General features: G+C 37.0%; 1 protein-coding gene across 9 annotated transcripts in view; it reads right to left on the bottom strand.

Moving 5' to 3' along the window:
• Window positions 1-795: 795 nt before the first annotated feature.
• The window catches only part of schip1 (schwannomin interacting protein 1), an 806,217-nt gene continuing 794,299 nt past the window's right edge, over window positions 796-12,713 (bottom strand). For all 9 annotated transcript variants that reach the window (XM_059651054.1, XM_059651055.1, XM_059651056.1 and 6 more), the window contains 2 exons: window positions 4,857-4,950; window positions 796-1,479 (listed from right to left, as the gene is read on the bottom strand). In XM_059651054.1, the coding sequence (XP_059507037.1) occupies window positions 1,428-1,479; window positions 4,857-4,950 (146 nt within the window). In that variant the 3' untranslated portion in view covers window positions 796-1,427. The remainder of the gene's footprint in view (window positions 1,480-4,856; window positions 4,951-12,713) is intronic.

Raw genomic sequence — 12,713 nt, 5'->3', positions numbered from 1 at the left:
TTTTCCCTTGGACTCAAATTTTAATTCCTTTTTTCTCCACCTTGTAATTTGTTCTGTTTACTTAAATACTATCAGAAATGTGTGTGTTGTGTGCATGTCATGGCATTTGGAAAGGACTTTACCTTTTTAGTAGTGTTTCCACTTTTAACTGCATGAGTTTCAAAAATAAAACAAGCTCTTTATTTGTAACTTAGGAGATCTGTACGGTTTGGCCTTCATACCTTTACCCATGTTCAAATATATACTGAACTGAAAAATTTTAAAAAAAGATTCTGTTATGTCAAGCTGAGGAGTGAAGAGAAGAATGTATTTACCCCCCTGGATTTGGTTGTAGCACTTAAATTATTGATTCAGATGTAAATTCAGTCAAACCTCTACAGTTCAGGTAGCAGCTCTGAAAATTGCATTCATGTGGAATGACTAAAATCAAATTAAAATATGCAAATACATTCTCATGTTCTGAAAATGTAGATCCACAGTTCACAAACTGCCAACCTGTCAAGTATAAAAAGCAAAATTCCCTCTCATTTTCCATAATTTGTTACAATTGAGTGGAACCTTATGAGATGTTTTCTGAACAGTCTCGTGAATTCTCTCATGCTCAGTGGTGAACTTTGGGCAGAGAACTCGAAGAAATGGTGCGGAAAGAGAAATGTGATCTCCTATTTTGAATCAGTCATGCTTGAGTGCTGAAATTAAAGTATTTGCAAACAAGTTTTGATATTTCACTTCCGAAATTGTTTTACAATTCACAAACTTCAGATTTTAAATATAACATAATAGTATGGCTTCACATTATAAGTATATCATAGGAAACAAATTTTATTTTTATTTTACATATTTGTACATAACATTTCTGAATCCAATTAACTGAAATTATATTAACACACTTTAAAATGGTTGAGTCAGGTAATCAACATTTACAAAATGTTGAAAACTTAATTTAAGTGACCTAATCACCAATAGCTACAACTCCACTACAAGGCAGGCATGTATTCTTTGACTTTAATAGCACCTTTAAATAAAGTTCATTTGTTTGAAACTACCATCTGTGAAGAATAAAAAGAGGTCCATGGTAAAATACTGTTTAACTAAAATCCAAGCAGTAAGAAGTTAGCTTCTCTTAACTACTTCATGTATCTTCCAATTCTGCTCATTTCAGTTTTACTAGATTGCATATCAGTTACCAACATTTTACTGAAATGCCCGATACAACTCATTGACAAATGTAATCATATTAAAATAAATTATAAAAGAAGCATAGGCCAATCACTGGACATAAAGCTTCAAACAGTACCAATGACTAACACTGATTTTCTTGAAGTGCACCATCTTGAGCGTCAGCATTTTACAACGACAGAAGCAAAGTAAAATCTAGCTTTTTTTTCCCCTCTCTGGTCTTGTGGCTTGTTGGAGGCATCTCAGTTTCACTTGGCTGTTGTTTTCTCTGCCATGTGCTTCTGCTGACTTTCAGCATGTCTGCAGAAAGGAAAAAGCGAAGTCAAAGATTTACCCAAGATTATGTTACATTCTGGTAATTTTGTTCATTTGAAGTGTTTCTTTGAAGAAAAAATTTAATTCGGTTCATAGATTTTGCATTAACATTTACGGTCAGGGCTGAGAGAGTTGAATGTTGAACAAAGCCATGCAAGCCAGCCTGTGCATGTTGCCAATCTTCTGGTCTGACAGCAGAAAGCCATTCAGTCTCATTGTATTCAATTCAAAGAAGGGAGTTAGTTTAGTGATAATGGGAACTGCAGATGCTGGAGAATCCAAGACAACAAAGTGGAGCTGGATGAACACAGCAGGCCAAGCAGGGAGTTAGTTTGAAGTGATTTACATCCACTGAAGCTATTAGTTGGGCTGAATTGATAGTTTTTGCCAACCTGTATAAGAAGATCAGAAGTCTAATTACTAGCTTCTGAATCAGTTACAGGTTAACACACTGTAGAAACGCAATTCTGAAAATATAGGTAGGATCTGGGTTTTTGAAGAAGGGTCCCGACTCGAAACACCAGCTTTCCTGTTCCTCTAATGCTGCCTGGCCTGCTGTGTTCCACAGCTCCACACTTTGTTATCTGGGCCAGTCAGTTTTGTTGGATCCAGAGTAAGCCTTGAGTTGATTCAATCATTCACACAAAGCATACAAATGGAGAAGCAGATACACCATTTTTGCAAAACTAAAGCTTAACACCACAGAACAGACTTGCCATTCAACCACTAGTCCCATCATTCTAAAATTGAGCCCAATCTATTTTCCTCTTGGAAGATAATAGAAGGCAAACAAGGTCATGTACAACATCCAATTCACACAACAGGGAAGTTAACATTGCCAGCTATTACACAACGAGATACTGTGCAGTTCGGATAAATTCCTGACAGTCATGTATTCAAGAACCATATGGGGGAAAAGCTGGCAGCCAGTGATGTTAAATTCTAGAGAACATAAAGAGTCAAACTAATAAAAATTAGTTTCTGCTCCACTGGGTACAAGTATATACATATGATGCTGAGGAACTACATGTACTGAAATTTTGAAACAGTCAATTCATTAAATTTGATTTTTTTAAAACAGTTCTGATGCGAACAAGAAAATAAAAGTGCAGCACCACATAATTCCAAGAATGACAAGCCATAATAATATAGAAGAAGGTGCAAGGAAAAAAGAACATGAAATTGCAGAGATACTCATATCAGCAACAATTCAGGTAATGGGGATGTGCATATGGAATTCAACCACTTTAATTTGAAACTTGATATAAAGAGCTGAGCTGAGTGATAGCTTTATCTGAGCAATTTGATTGTTTGCTGATCACAATAATGAGAGAAAGGCGAAGAGAGTAGTCAGTCTGAAGTACAATGATACGTGCAGTTCCTCAACTTCTGATGCTTATAGTTTAACACCTGAATTCCATTCATCACATGCACAGAGATACTGCTCCTCAAAGTGGATGGACATAAAACTAGAAAGAAAGAATGCCTGAATCCTTGATAGTATTTACACTTTTTGGTTAAGGGACATATTTTTGGAAATTATCCCTTGGGCTACTTGATTATGATTATAAAACTCAAACAGCACAATCAAGACATTGATTTTATGGCCTTATGATCAAAGATGGGCTGTCTCACGTCCTCCTTCGACAACAAATGACTTGCTCAGTGAGTCAGCTTTGTAGCTACAATAATTTGATACAGTTTAATAGAACTCTCAAATCCGAAGACAATGCAATCAGCTATTTCCCACAAATGTAGCCAGTGCGTGGCATTGAAACCATCAATGTTAACTTTATAGCTTTACCCGGCCATGGCGATCCAGATACTAACAACGGACTGTACACACAACACAAGGGGTAAAGTTGACTGCATTTGGGAATGAAGGTTAATCACAGACATACCAATTGCTAGAATGTTTCAGGTAAGTAGGGTTGACACATTCATAACATCGGTTTTTGATGAGAAATAACAGATTGGGGTGTCAATAGACAAGGAACACAGGAAAGAAAAGGCCAGAGATATGATGTAGAACATATGCCTGTTGTACAGTGATAATAGGAACTGCAGATGCTGGAGAATCCAACATAACAAAGTGTGAAGCTGGATGAATACAGCAGGCCAAGCAGCATCTCAGGCGCACAAAAGCTGACGTTTCGGGCCTAGACCCTTCATCAGAGAGGGCTCTCTGATGAAGGGTCTAGGCCCGAAACGTCAGCTTTTGTGCGCCTGAGATGCTGCTTGGCCTGCTATGTTCATCTAGCTTCACACTTTGTTGCCTGTTGTGCAGCATAGTCAGTTGCCAAAGTTACTAAGCAATGGATAATCTTGAGTGCCTGTACAATATCAGAGATAATGGGAACTGCAGATGCTGGAGAATCCGAGATAACAAAGTGTAGAGCTGGATGAACACAGCAGGCCAAGCAGCATCTTACGAGCACAAAAGCTGATGTTTCGGGCCCTGAAGGGTCTAGGCCTGAAACGTCAGCTTTTGTGTTCCTAAGGTGCTGCTTGGCCTGCTGTGTTCATCCAGCTTCACACTTTGTTATCTCTATGCTTGTGCAATATATTTTCTTGTCAGGCAGAGGGAAATGGAGTTGACCCTGAGTGAGGCTGAGATATCCAAAGTGGTGACAAATTGTACACTAAATAGTGTTAAAGATTAATGATTCAGAAAGGCATACATATTTCAAATTAGGGGTTGCTGAAGAGATTCAGCTAGGTAGGCAGCATGGAAAAAGATCTGTATGTAAAATGGGAGAAGTTAGGAACAGTGACTGCAGGATGAAAATGGGGTCATGTGCTGCCATGGCTTGTTCAGACTTCGTCAAAGGTGCACACGCACACTGTTGCACAACATACAGAAGCACAGTAACTAGAGAGTAGGGTAGCCAATCCGTCAGGCACTTCCTGTACAGCCCATAGGCTCCTGGGCTCAGGAAAGATCAATACACTTGTAAATAGATTGCAAGAACTAACGGTGAGCAGGTTTTGCAGGTGAGTTTTAAAACAATATCTTATACATTTCCAGGAAATCATGTACAAATTTTGGAAGACTTCTGCATTTTATTCAACTTTTATGTTTAAACCTCCCACATACTTTTCGTTTTAGTTTCAGTATACACAAGCTAGCTTTGCAAAGAAGTCCCCTGCTAACCTTACATATCAGAATTCTAACAATTCCAGTTAGCCAAAGTATCTCTGCTTTTTAAGAGGATGAAAATGTTTCAGGGAAAATACATAGGAATGCAATGAGAGTGCAAAATGTCACCAAATTCTAAATGATCCACTGGGGAAGTACAGAACTGTCCAGTTGAAACTGCTACAGGAGAAAGGAAACTACTCATGTTCAAACGAACACCAACCTGGTAAGGTCTTCTATGTCCACCAGCATGGCATCTTGTTCCATGTGCAGCTCATCCCTAATAAGTAGAAGCTGGACCAACTCTTCGTTTAAACCTGATTTAAAAGTACAGACATCAATTCAGATGATTTGCACCATAATTGTTATTTATCTTTTCAAAGCCAGTTCTTCTGTTTTATGAGAACTGAGCAAGCGTTAATTTGTTGACAAATAAGTGGCAACAAAATAAATGCAAAAGTAAAAATCTGCAGAAATGTTTCTGCAAATATTGAGGGTCATGAACCTTCAGTACCAACTGTAACCTTTACACATAAATGCATCTTTTTAGACAGAAAATGTGAAATAGTAAAGGGTAGCATAATATTTTGAGGGCTTGAATAGCATTTTACTGAGAAAGACAGGCACTTTGTTGAAAAACAAAGTTTTCCTTTTTTAGTCATATAGAAATATAAGTAATAATTAAATAATGAAAGCAAACATTTATATTTTTACAACCGCAAGTAGGGCAAATTCATTCGAAGAACTTTTGTTATATTACAAACCAATGTCCAAAATCAGCCATCTTTGGGACCTAGTGCTGGATTGTGGGTTGCCCATTATCCAAGGAATTGAAATGCCGTAAGTCTATAACAGATTTCTGATGTGTTTAAATCATGCACACACCACTAGAAACACTGTCAATTAAAATCTGACCATCACCATTATTCTGTCTTCTGTCTCTCAGGCAATTTCCAAACAAGGTCCAAAATTTGTCTTCAATTCCACGGTCTTTAACTTCAGTCAATAATCTCTTATCGACTTTATCAAAGGTTCCTCAGGAGGTCCATACTCAAAATATCCATAGATATATCTCTGTTTTAGTTAGCAAAATCAACCAAGCTTGTCAGACATGAACTATCTTCTACAAATCATTGTTGGCTCTCTCTGATCAGCTGAAAATATACTAGTGTTCAACCGCCCTATCCTTATTTACAGACTTTAGCAATGCCCATACAGCGGATGTTAGGCTTGCTGCTCTGTAATTACCTGGTTTCCCTCTGTCGCCTTTCTACTGTAATCCATTGTAATACCCACTCCTACCATGCACTTGTGATGAGGAAAATAATTTAGTTTTGATAAAGAAGTTCCGAACATTATAATTAATATTTTACTTACCCTATACCATACTTAATGGTGAACACGTAGTCAGAGTATTTTGAAAGTGATGGAAGTTGCTGGAATGGTAAGTGCATGAACATAAAGTAAATGTGAACGTAATTTGCAATTTGCATGAACATACAGGTGGAGAAGGAAATAGTGATTTCAAAGTAACCAAGAAGGGCAAATTTAATGCTCTCTACATTTTGCACAAATTAATTTTTTGCTGCATTTTCAACATTTATAACCTTTGTTTCTGATTGGTAACTGCTCCTACTGAAAGGATAGTAGGAAGCTTCTCCTGGTCAAATCAACATATATTCCTCAATCAACCCATCATCTGGTCAATTATTTCATTGATGTTTGTGGCATCTTGCTTTATCCAGACCGAATGCTGCATGAGCTTAAAACAGTGACTACGCCTCCAAAAAGAGCACTTTTGGATGTACTGACAACTTGAACAGCTATAAAAACACAAGTTTTTTTCTTCCCTCGCACAACTGTCATGATGTACCCAGCACATATATTTCAGCTTCATGACATTTTGTCAACTAACCTATAATTCAGTTAGTCACCTCCTCATCAAACTGACAAGCTTTGGTAATGGTAAAGATAAATAGAGTTTGGTGTGTACTGCTATTCACTCAATGCATCTTCCATCTTTCAGCATACGGAAATATTTCATTCAACGTCCATTCAGGAACTAATATATTCTGCCTGACCAATAGTTATCTTGCGATTGGTTATTCCTCATCACATCCAAACATGTCTCAGTGACTGAGCAACCTGTGAGCTAGATTCAAACTTTTTTCTATACTGTCTGAAACCAGAAACAAGTTTTAAATAAGGTTTGCAAAATGGACTTGCCAAATTTCATTTGTATGGCATGCAGTAAATACATTGGATCAAGTTAGGACAATTTCAGTGAGGCTCATTCTTCCAACAAAATTGTATTAGTTCTGGCAAACTCTCCCTCAGATTCTGCTTGATTCCAATTTACTCAACCAGCATTTCTCTTACAGTCTTCACCATTTTCATGCAAGGTAATCAAAGAATACAGTGTCTATTAAAAAGACCAAGATTAAGTACAAATCAGAAATAAGTTCTTCAGTCTTTGTAAAATATGAAAAGGTAAGCTATTTGCAATAATTAGAAGCAAAGTACAAATCAGTATGGTTACCTTTCAAGGTATCACTGGAAAATAAATATAATAATTACACAGAAATATTATAAAGGTCCAAGGGAATTCCAGGCTGAAGAGTAAAAGCTAAATGCTTTGGTGCAATGGAACTGGAGGAGGTCTGTCCAGTCTTGACCTTTGCACAAAATGTAAAGTTGATAAAATCTTGAGAAATTTTACCTTGAACATTTTGATCTTGTGCAAGTTGAACAATGCAAATATCTATACTGCAGTTACAAAACAAGAACAAATATACACCAAGTGAATATCAAGTGAATACACCAGGTGAAGTTATTGGAATAATGACTGATTGTTGTTTCAAGATTGAAGATCAAATACCACTAGGGGGCAGAATGACTTTACAAGCTGCAGACTATAGATATTTCCATCAAGCTGTTCATACATGTTATGATTCATGTTTGAGGATGGTGGAAATTGAACCTTCTGGCCCACAAAGTGAGGACATTACCACAGTGCCACAACAGATCTAGCTGCAGGCAATAAGGTGACTAACAACTCTGGCCTGGAGAAGAGACAGGTAAGAATGGAGAAGGTCTTTGAAACAAAAGCTATTATGCAGATATAATTTGATGTGAACTGAAGTTTAAACTGAAAGATGTGCATAAAGAAAAGTTCATGGTACAGGAGTAGATTTTCAGATTAAAATGACAGTGCTTTGTTTTGTAAATGCTGCAGAAAATCTAACTAACATTTCATCGTCTCTTACTACTATCCAGTTTACACAGGAGCCTACACTTGGACTGGGTTAGACTCACCTAATCTAACTGATTTCCCTAATGTTTACCAGAAATTGTTACTCAACTATCATGTTTGAAAGAGAAATTATAGTTCAGTGGCATAATGTAGTAGTGAACACCAATCTCACCATTTATGTTTTGATTTAACTTTAGATACTTCACTATTGGCATATAAATGGTGAATGGAAGATAACTTTTTGTTCTAAGTGAAATGAAAGTAAATAATTTAAGCAAGTGCTCTGCATCTGCGTTTAGATCAGGTGTACACTGAAACAATTCTGAAATTTGCAATTCTGAAATTCTGCGCTTATTCCAGTTTAAATTGAAGGTTTCTACAATGTTTTTGTATTCAAACTCCATCAGTTGTATTAATTAAATCTGAAAACATCCACCTTTTGTTTTAAACAATACAAGATTATTCTCTATTGTCCAAGTTACCCTAGCGATGCAGTTCTACTACGATGGAATGCATGGCATGCAGTTGGATACTACGTACATGTAAAATCCCCAAAAAAGTGAACGGTAAGTTTTTAAACTCTATTTGACAAGTGAGAACTGGTCACTTGGAATTATGCAGATTCTTTGTAATCCCAGGAGCTGATGAATCCTAATTTTGAGCTGCTGAACTAAAGACAACTGAATTATGAGGCTTCTTAGTTTGCAACAGAGTGTGCTTGGACAGAGAAATAGAATTTAAGATTGGTGGGACGGTTGGCAATATGACCTCACGCTACATCACCATGATAAGGCGAGTCAGTACTTTTCTGATCCTCATGCCCTTTTCCACTCAGCAGTCAGGAAGCACTCAGCATTTCCATGGTGCTAGTCAAGGCAATATAGGGATCTTCCTCACATGGGGCATGAAAACGTTTTTTCATCATTACCCGGTGACATTATGTTGTCACTGACTGCTGACAAGCCATCAGACTGTTATCGCAAAGGACCAATATATCATTATAAAAATTACACCCTTCACAACATCACAAATAAGTAGACTGCCTTATCAGGAAAGGCCACTCACACTAGGCCTGTATCCTCAGGAGTCGGAAGGAGTCAGAGGTGACTCATTTGAAACATAAAAGATTCTGAGGGACTTCGCTGGATGGATGCAGAAAGGAATTCCTCTTATGGAAGAATTGAGAACTAAGGCTCTTGGCTTAAAAATAAGGCCGCATCTGAGTAAGAGAGAGATGAGGATTTTTTGCTCTCTCTCTCTCTCTCTATCTCAGAATTGAGTGTCTTTGCAACTGCCTTCCTCAAAAGGCAGTGGATGCAGTATGTTTAAATATTTTTAAGGTGGAGGTGGATAGATTCTTGACTACCAAGGGAATAAATGATTATTGGATATATGCAGAAATGTGGAGTTGATGTTAAAATTGGATTAGGCATTATCTCATTGCATGGCAGAGCTGACTCAGGGTCAAGTGGCCTACTCTTGTACCTCATTCGTATGTTTACAGCTAATGCAGTATAAACTGGTAATGGAGATTTGCTTTTCATTCAACCATCAGATGATATATACACATTTTATGTTATCCTGTTTCGAACACATCTTCACTTTTCCTTTCAACTAATATTGCATGATGCTTCATTGTATCTGTAGCAGAGAATTCTACATTGGAACAATGCTGTCTGCAAAAAGAAGATTTTCTACCTTACTACTTCATTCTTCTGGCAAGAAGCTAAAACTTATTGTTAACCAATTCTCCAGCCTCTACTGAATGTTATTTTTAATACCTCTATTAAATCCTTCCTTCATCTCTTTTACTCGTGAAAAACTAATGTCCAAATTTTTAAGCTCTTTTTCCTAACTAGGGATTGTATTTTTTGGCAGCCTTTCAGCAAGCTCTAAATATGTATTCTAGCCATGGCCTCAACACCCTTCTATTAAGGGTGTACAGGACCAAACAAAATAGTCCACATGCATGTCACCAAGGATTTTCACAAACTGAGTATTACCCTTCTATTTAATGTCTTTGAATGTGAAACATACAATTCTATTTGCCTTTATGTTGGCACTCAGTTTTACTTTTAATATTACTTTGCATTGTAATACATTTGCTATTTGCCTGCTTACAATACTAACATGGTCGAGTGATCTTCATTCTTCCAGTTTATTGTACAGCCAACTTCATCAGCAAACTTCCAAGATCTGTTGTGCATTGACCCATGTGGATTGCAGTGGTTCAAGAGGCAGCTCACCAGTACGCACTTGGTGGTAGTTAGGAATGGTTAACAAGTGCTGACTCTGTCAGCAATGCTCACATTCCATGAAGCAGTAAAACATCGGTTACTCGATGGATTTATAGAGACTAAAAAGAGACACTAAATGTTGATCAGACTTATTAACTATAAACTACCCTGGATAGAAAATCTTCTTTCTCTACCTATAGGAAAGATATTTTGTGAAATCAATTTTCACAGTCTGAAATCTACCCTGTGAGTATTAGTCCTTGAGGTAAACTTCGACAATCTCGCTCAGAAGGATTTGTTATGGGAAGTGAAAATTCCACACAGAAAGGCTGCTGGTTTAGAAAGTGAAAGAACAACTTCTTGTAAAAAGCAAACAGATCCCCTTCCACAATAAAATGAAAGCACATTCTGTCATAGCCCAGTACAGGGAGCTTTACATTATTGTCAAGTGCAACTGTTCTAGAGGGATATTTGGAACGTGAGTCAAGAATGCAATAGACGTACTGATGTAAATCCACATCTCAATATGTTACATGTGGAAAGCAATTTCTATATGGGAAATATAACAGAGCAGAGAAAGAAGGTAAATTACATATGGAGGCACGGTAGTGGGAGATATTTGTGTTAACATGCTAGCAAATATCATCCATATATCTCTTTAAAATTTCTTATTTTCCTTCTTTCAGCAAGGACTTGTTACCATGGTTTGTTGGCACCCTTTTGGAGCCTAACTCAACTAACTGTAGGAAGGCTAAAGGCAGAGGGATGATATTGAAGTCTGATCCTGTTTTACATCTCGTTGAGGGAACTGTGGTCATTGTGGCAGCTTCACTGTAGTCACTGGGGAATCTACTCATTCGGCAAAAGTAAGGAATCCAGCTTGTAACTGTGTATTATATGACATAGATTATACTCATGCCTGCACTAGTATTATTCTTCTTAGGTCATCAAAGAAGCTACCAACAGTCTTTTTTGTATAAAATGTTCTAAATTACACAGTAACTGCTTCTGTATATTAAATGAAAATATTTATAGAATTCTGATTTTGAAAAGGACCTTGCACAGTAATTTATTCAACAGGCTGCTCTTAATTTTTCTTTCACAAGAATCAGGCAGAATTACTTTAACGAATGTTTTGTTCTTTGTCTCTAGGCATTAATTTTCAGATCCAGTCACGTTTGTATTATTTTTCTCAGCCTAATTTTAAAGAGGCCCTTTCTCATGTCAAAATATTTACCAAACTATTTCTAATTTGGAGAGAAGAGAATTACTAGGTTACACTTGTAGAATTAATATGCACCATACTATTTATGATTTAATCAAAATGATGTGCAGACTAGAAAGTAAACACTTCATAAAATACGGATAGACAGCTGTCAGAAATAAGTGTTAATATTAATGCTTCAGTAAATTGCTTCCCATCGCAAAAGTAGGTCACACAGGAGATAACGACTAAGGATATGGGTCACAAAAGAAATGTTTTAATTGTAAAAACAGTTGCTCAGGTTGAATGCCAGAAAAATTTTTCCACTGCATTAAAATGGTCTTTGTTAGTACAAGTCTATCAACTTTGACAAGGGTTATGGAACAACAAACAGTTGAATTTAGCCCAATGGATCTGAACAGTATGGAAACTATTTTTCAGACTCTGCGACCATGCTAGTCAACAGTTTGAGTGATTTTTGTTTCTTTGTACACTACATAAGAAAATGGTTTTTCCGAAGACAAAGGAAGAAATCTAATAGTGGCCTGATTGAAGGGATATTTTGTGAAATCAATTTCCACAATCCGAACCCTACCCTGTGAGCACTAGTGCATGAAATAAACTTAACCTTTGCCTGTGGAAAGAAACCAAGAGAACATCAGTAAGTTTTATGCTGAATCAAAACATTGAGATATTTCTAAATCTTCCAGGCCTCAAAATTTGTCCATTACCTTTGTGTTGGAAAAGAACTTTTTTCTCTGGGGCTGCTCATGGATCATCTCAAAACCAATGTCATAAGATCAGTAGGGACAAGTAGGGAACAAATTTAAACTATTTCACACTTAACAGCTGGAAGACAAATGTCATCTGTTCCCAATTGCCATTAGTGTAATGTATTTTATGAAGGAATTCTGGCAAAGAACAAAATATCCTAAACATCTGATACCTGAATCAGGGAGATCTACACTCCAAAGCACAATGTGTGTTTGACAAGTCAGCAGAACTCACTGAGATATACAGAGACAAACAGTATCTTGAATCAGTATTCCTTCTACACAGCTCCAAATTTTCCTATAAGTAGGGTACTACTACAGAGCATTGTCTAAGCTGGACCAGCAGCTAGAAAGTTACTTGTGTTTTGATGATGACAGGATAATTTTATTCCCTTAACATAGGTAGGGGAGTCGAGCTGGTTTGGTGGTCACCAATCTTGGCTTTAGTTGTCAGGCTGAGTAAATGTTCACAGTCCTTAGAGGGGTATACTACAGGGGCTACATTAACTGAACTGTTATGCCTTAATATTCATTTACATAGATTTTCTTCCTTTTAAAAAGCATGACTGTTTGAGAAATTCTGCATTTCTGTTTGATTTCATTCTACATTTCT

This window comes from Stegostoma tigrinum, chromosome 14 (genome assembly GCF_030684315.1).
Source record: "Stegostoma tigrinum isolate sSteTig4 chromosome 14, sSteTig4.hap1, whole genome shotgun sequence".
Taxonomy (NCBI): domain Eukaryota; kingdom Metazoa; phylum Chordata; class Chondrichthyes; order Orectolobiformes; family Stegostomatidae; genus Stegostoma; species Stegostoma tigrinum.
This window is presented reverse-complemented; position numbering and strand designations above follow the sequence as displayed.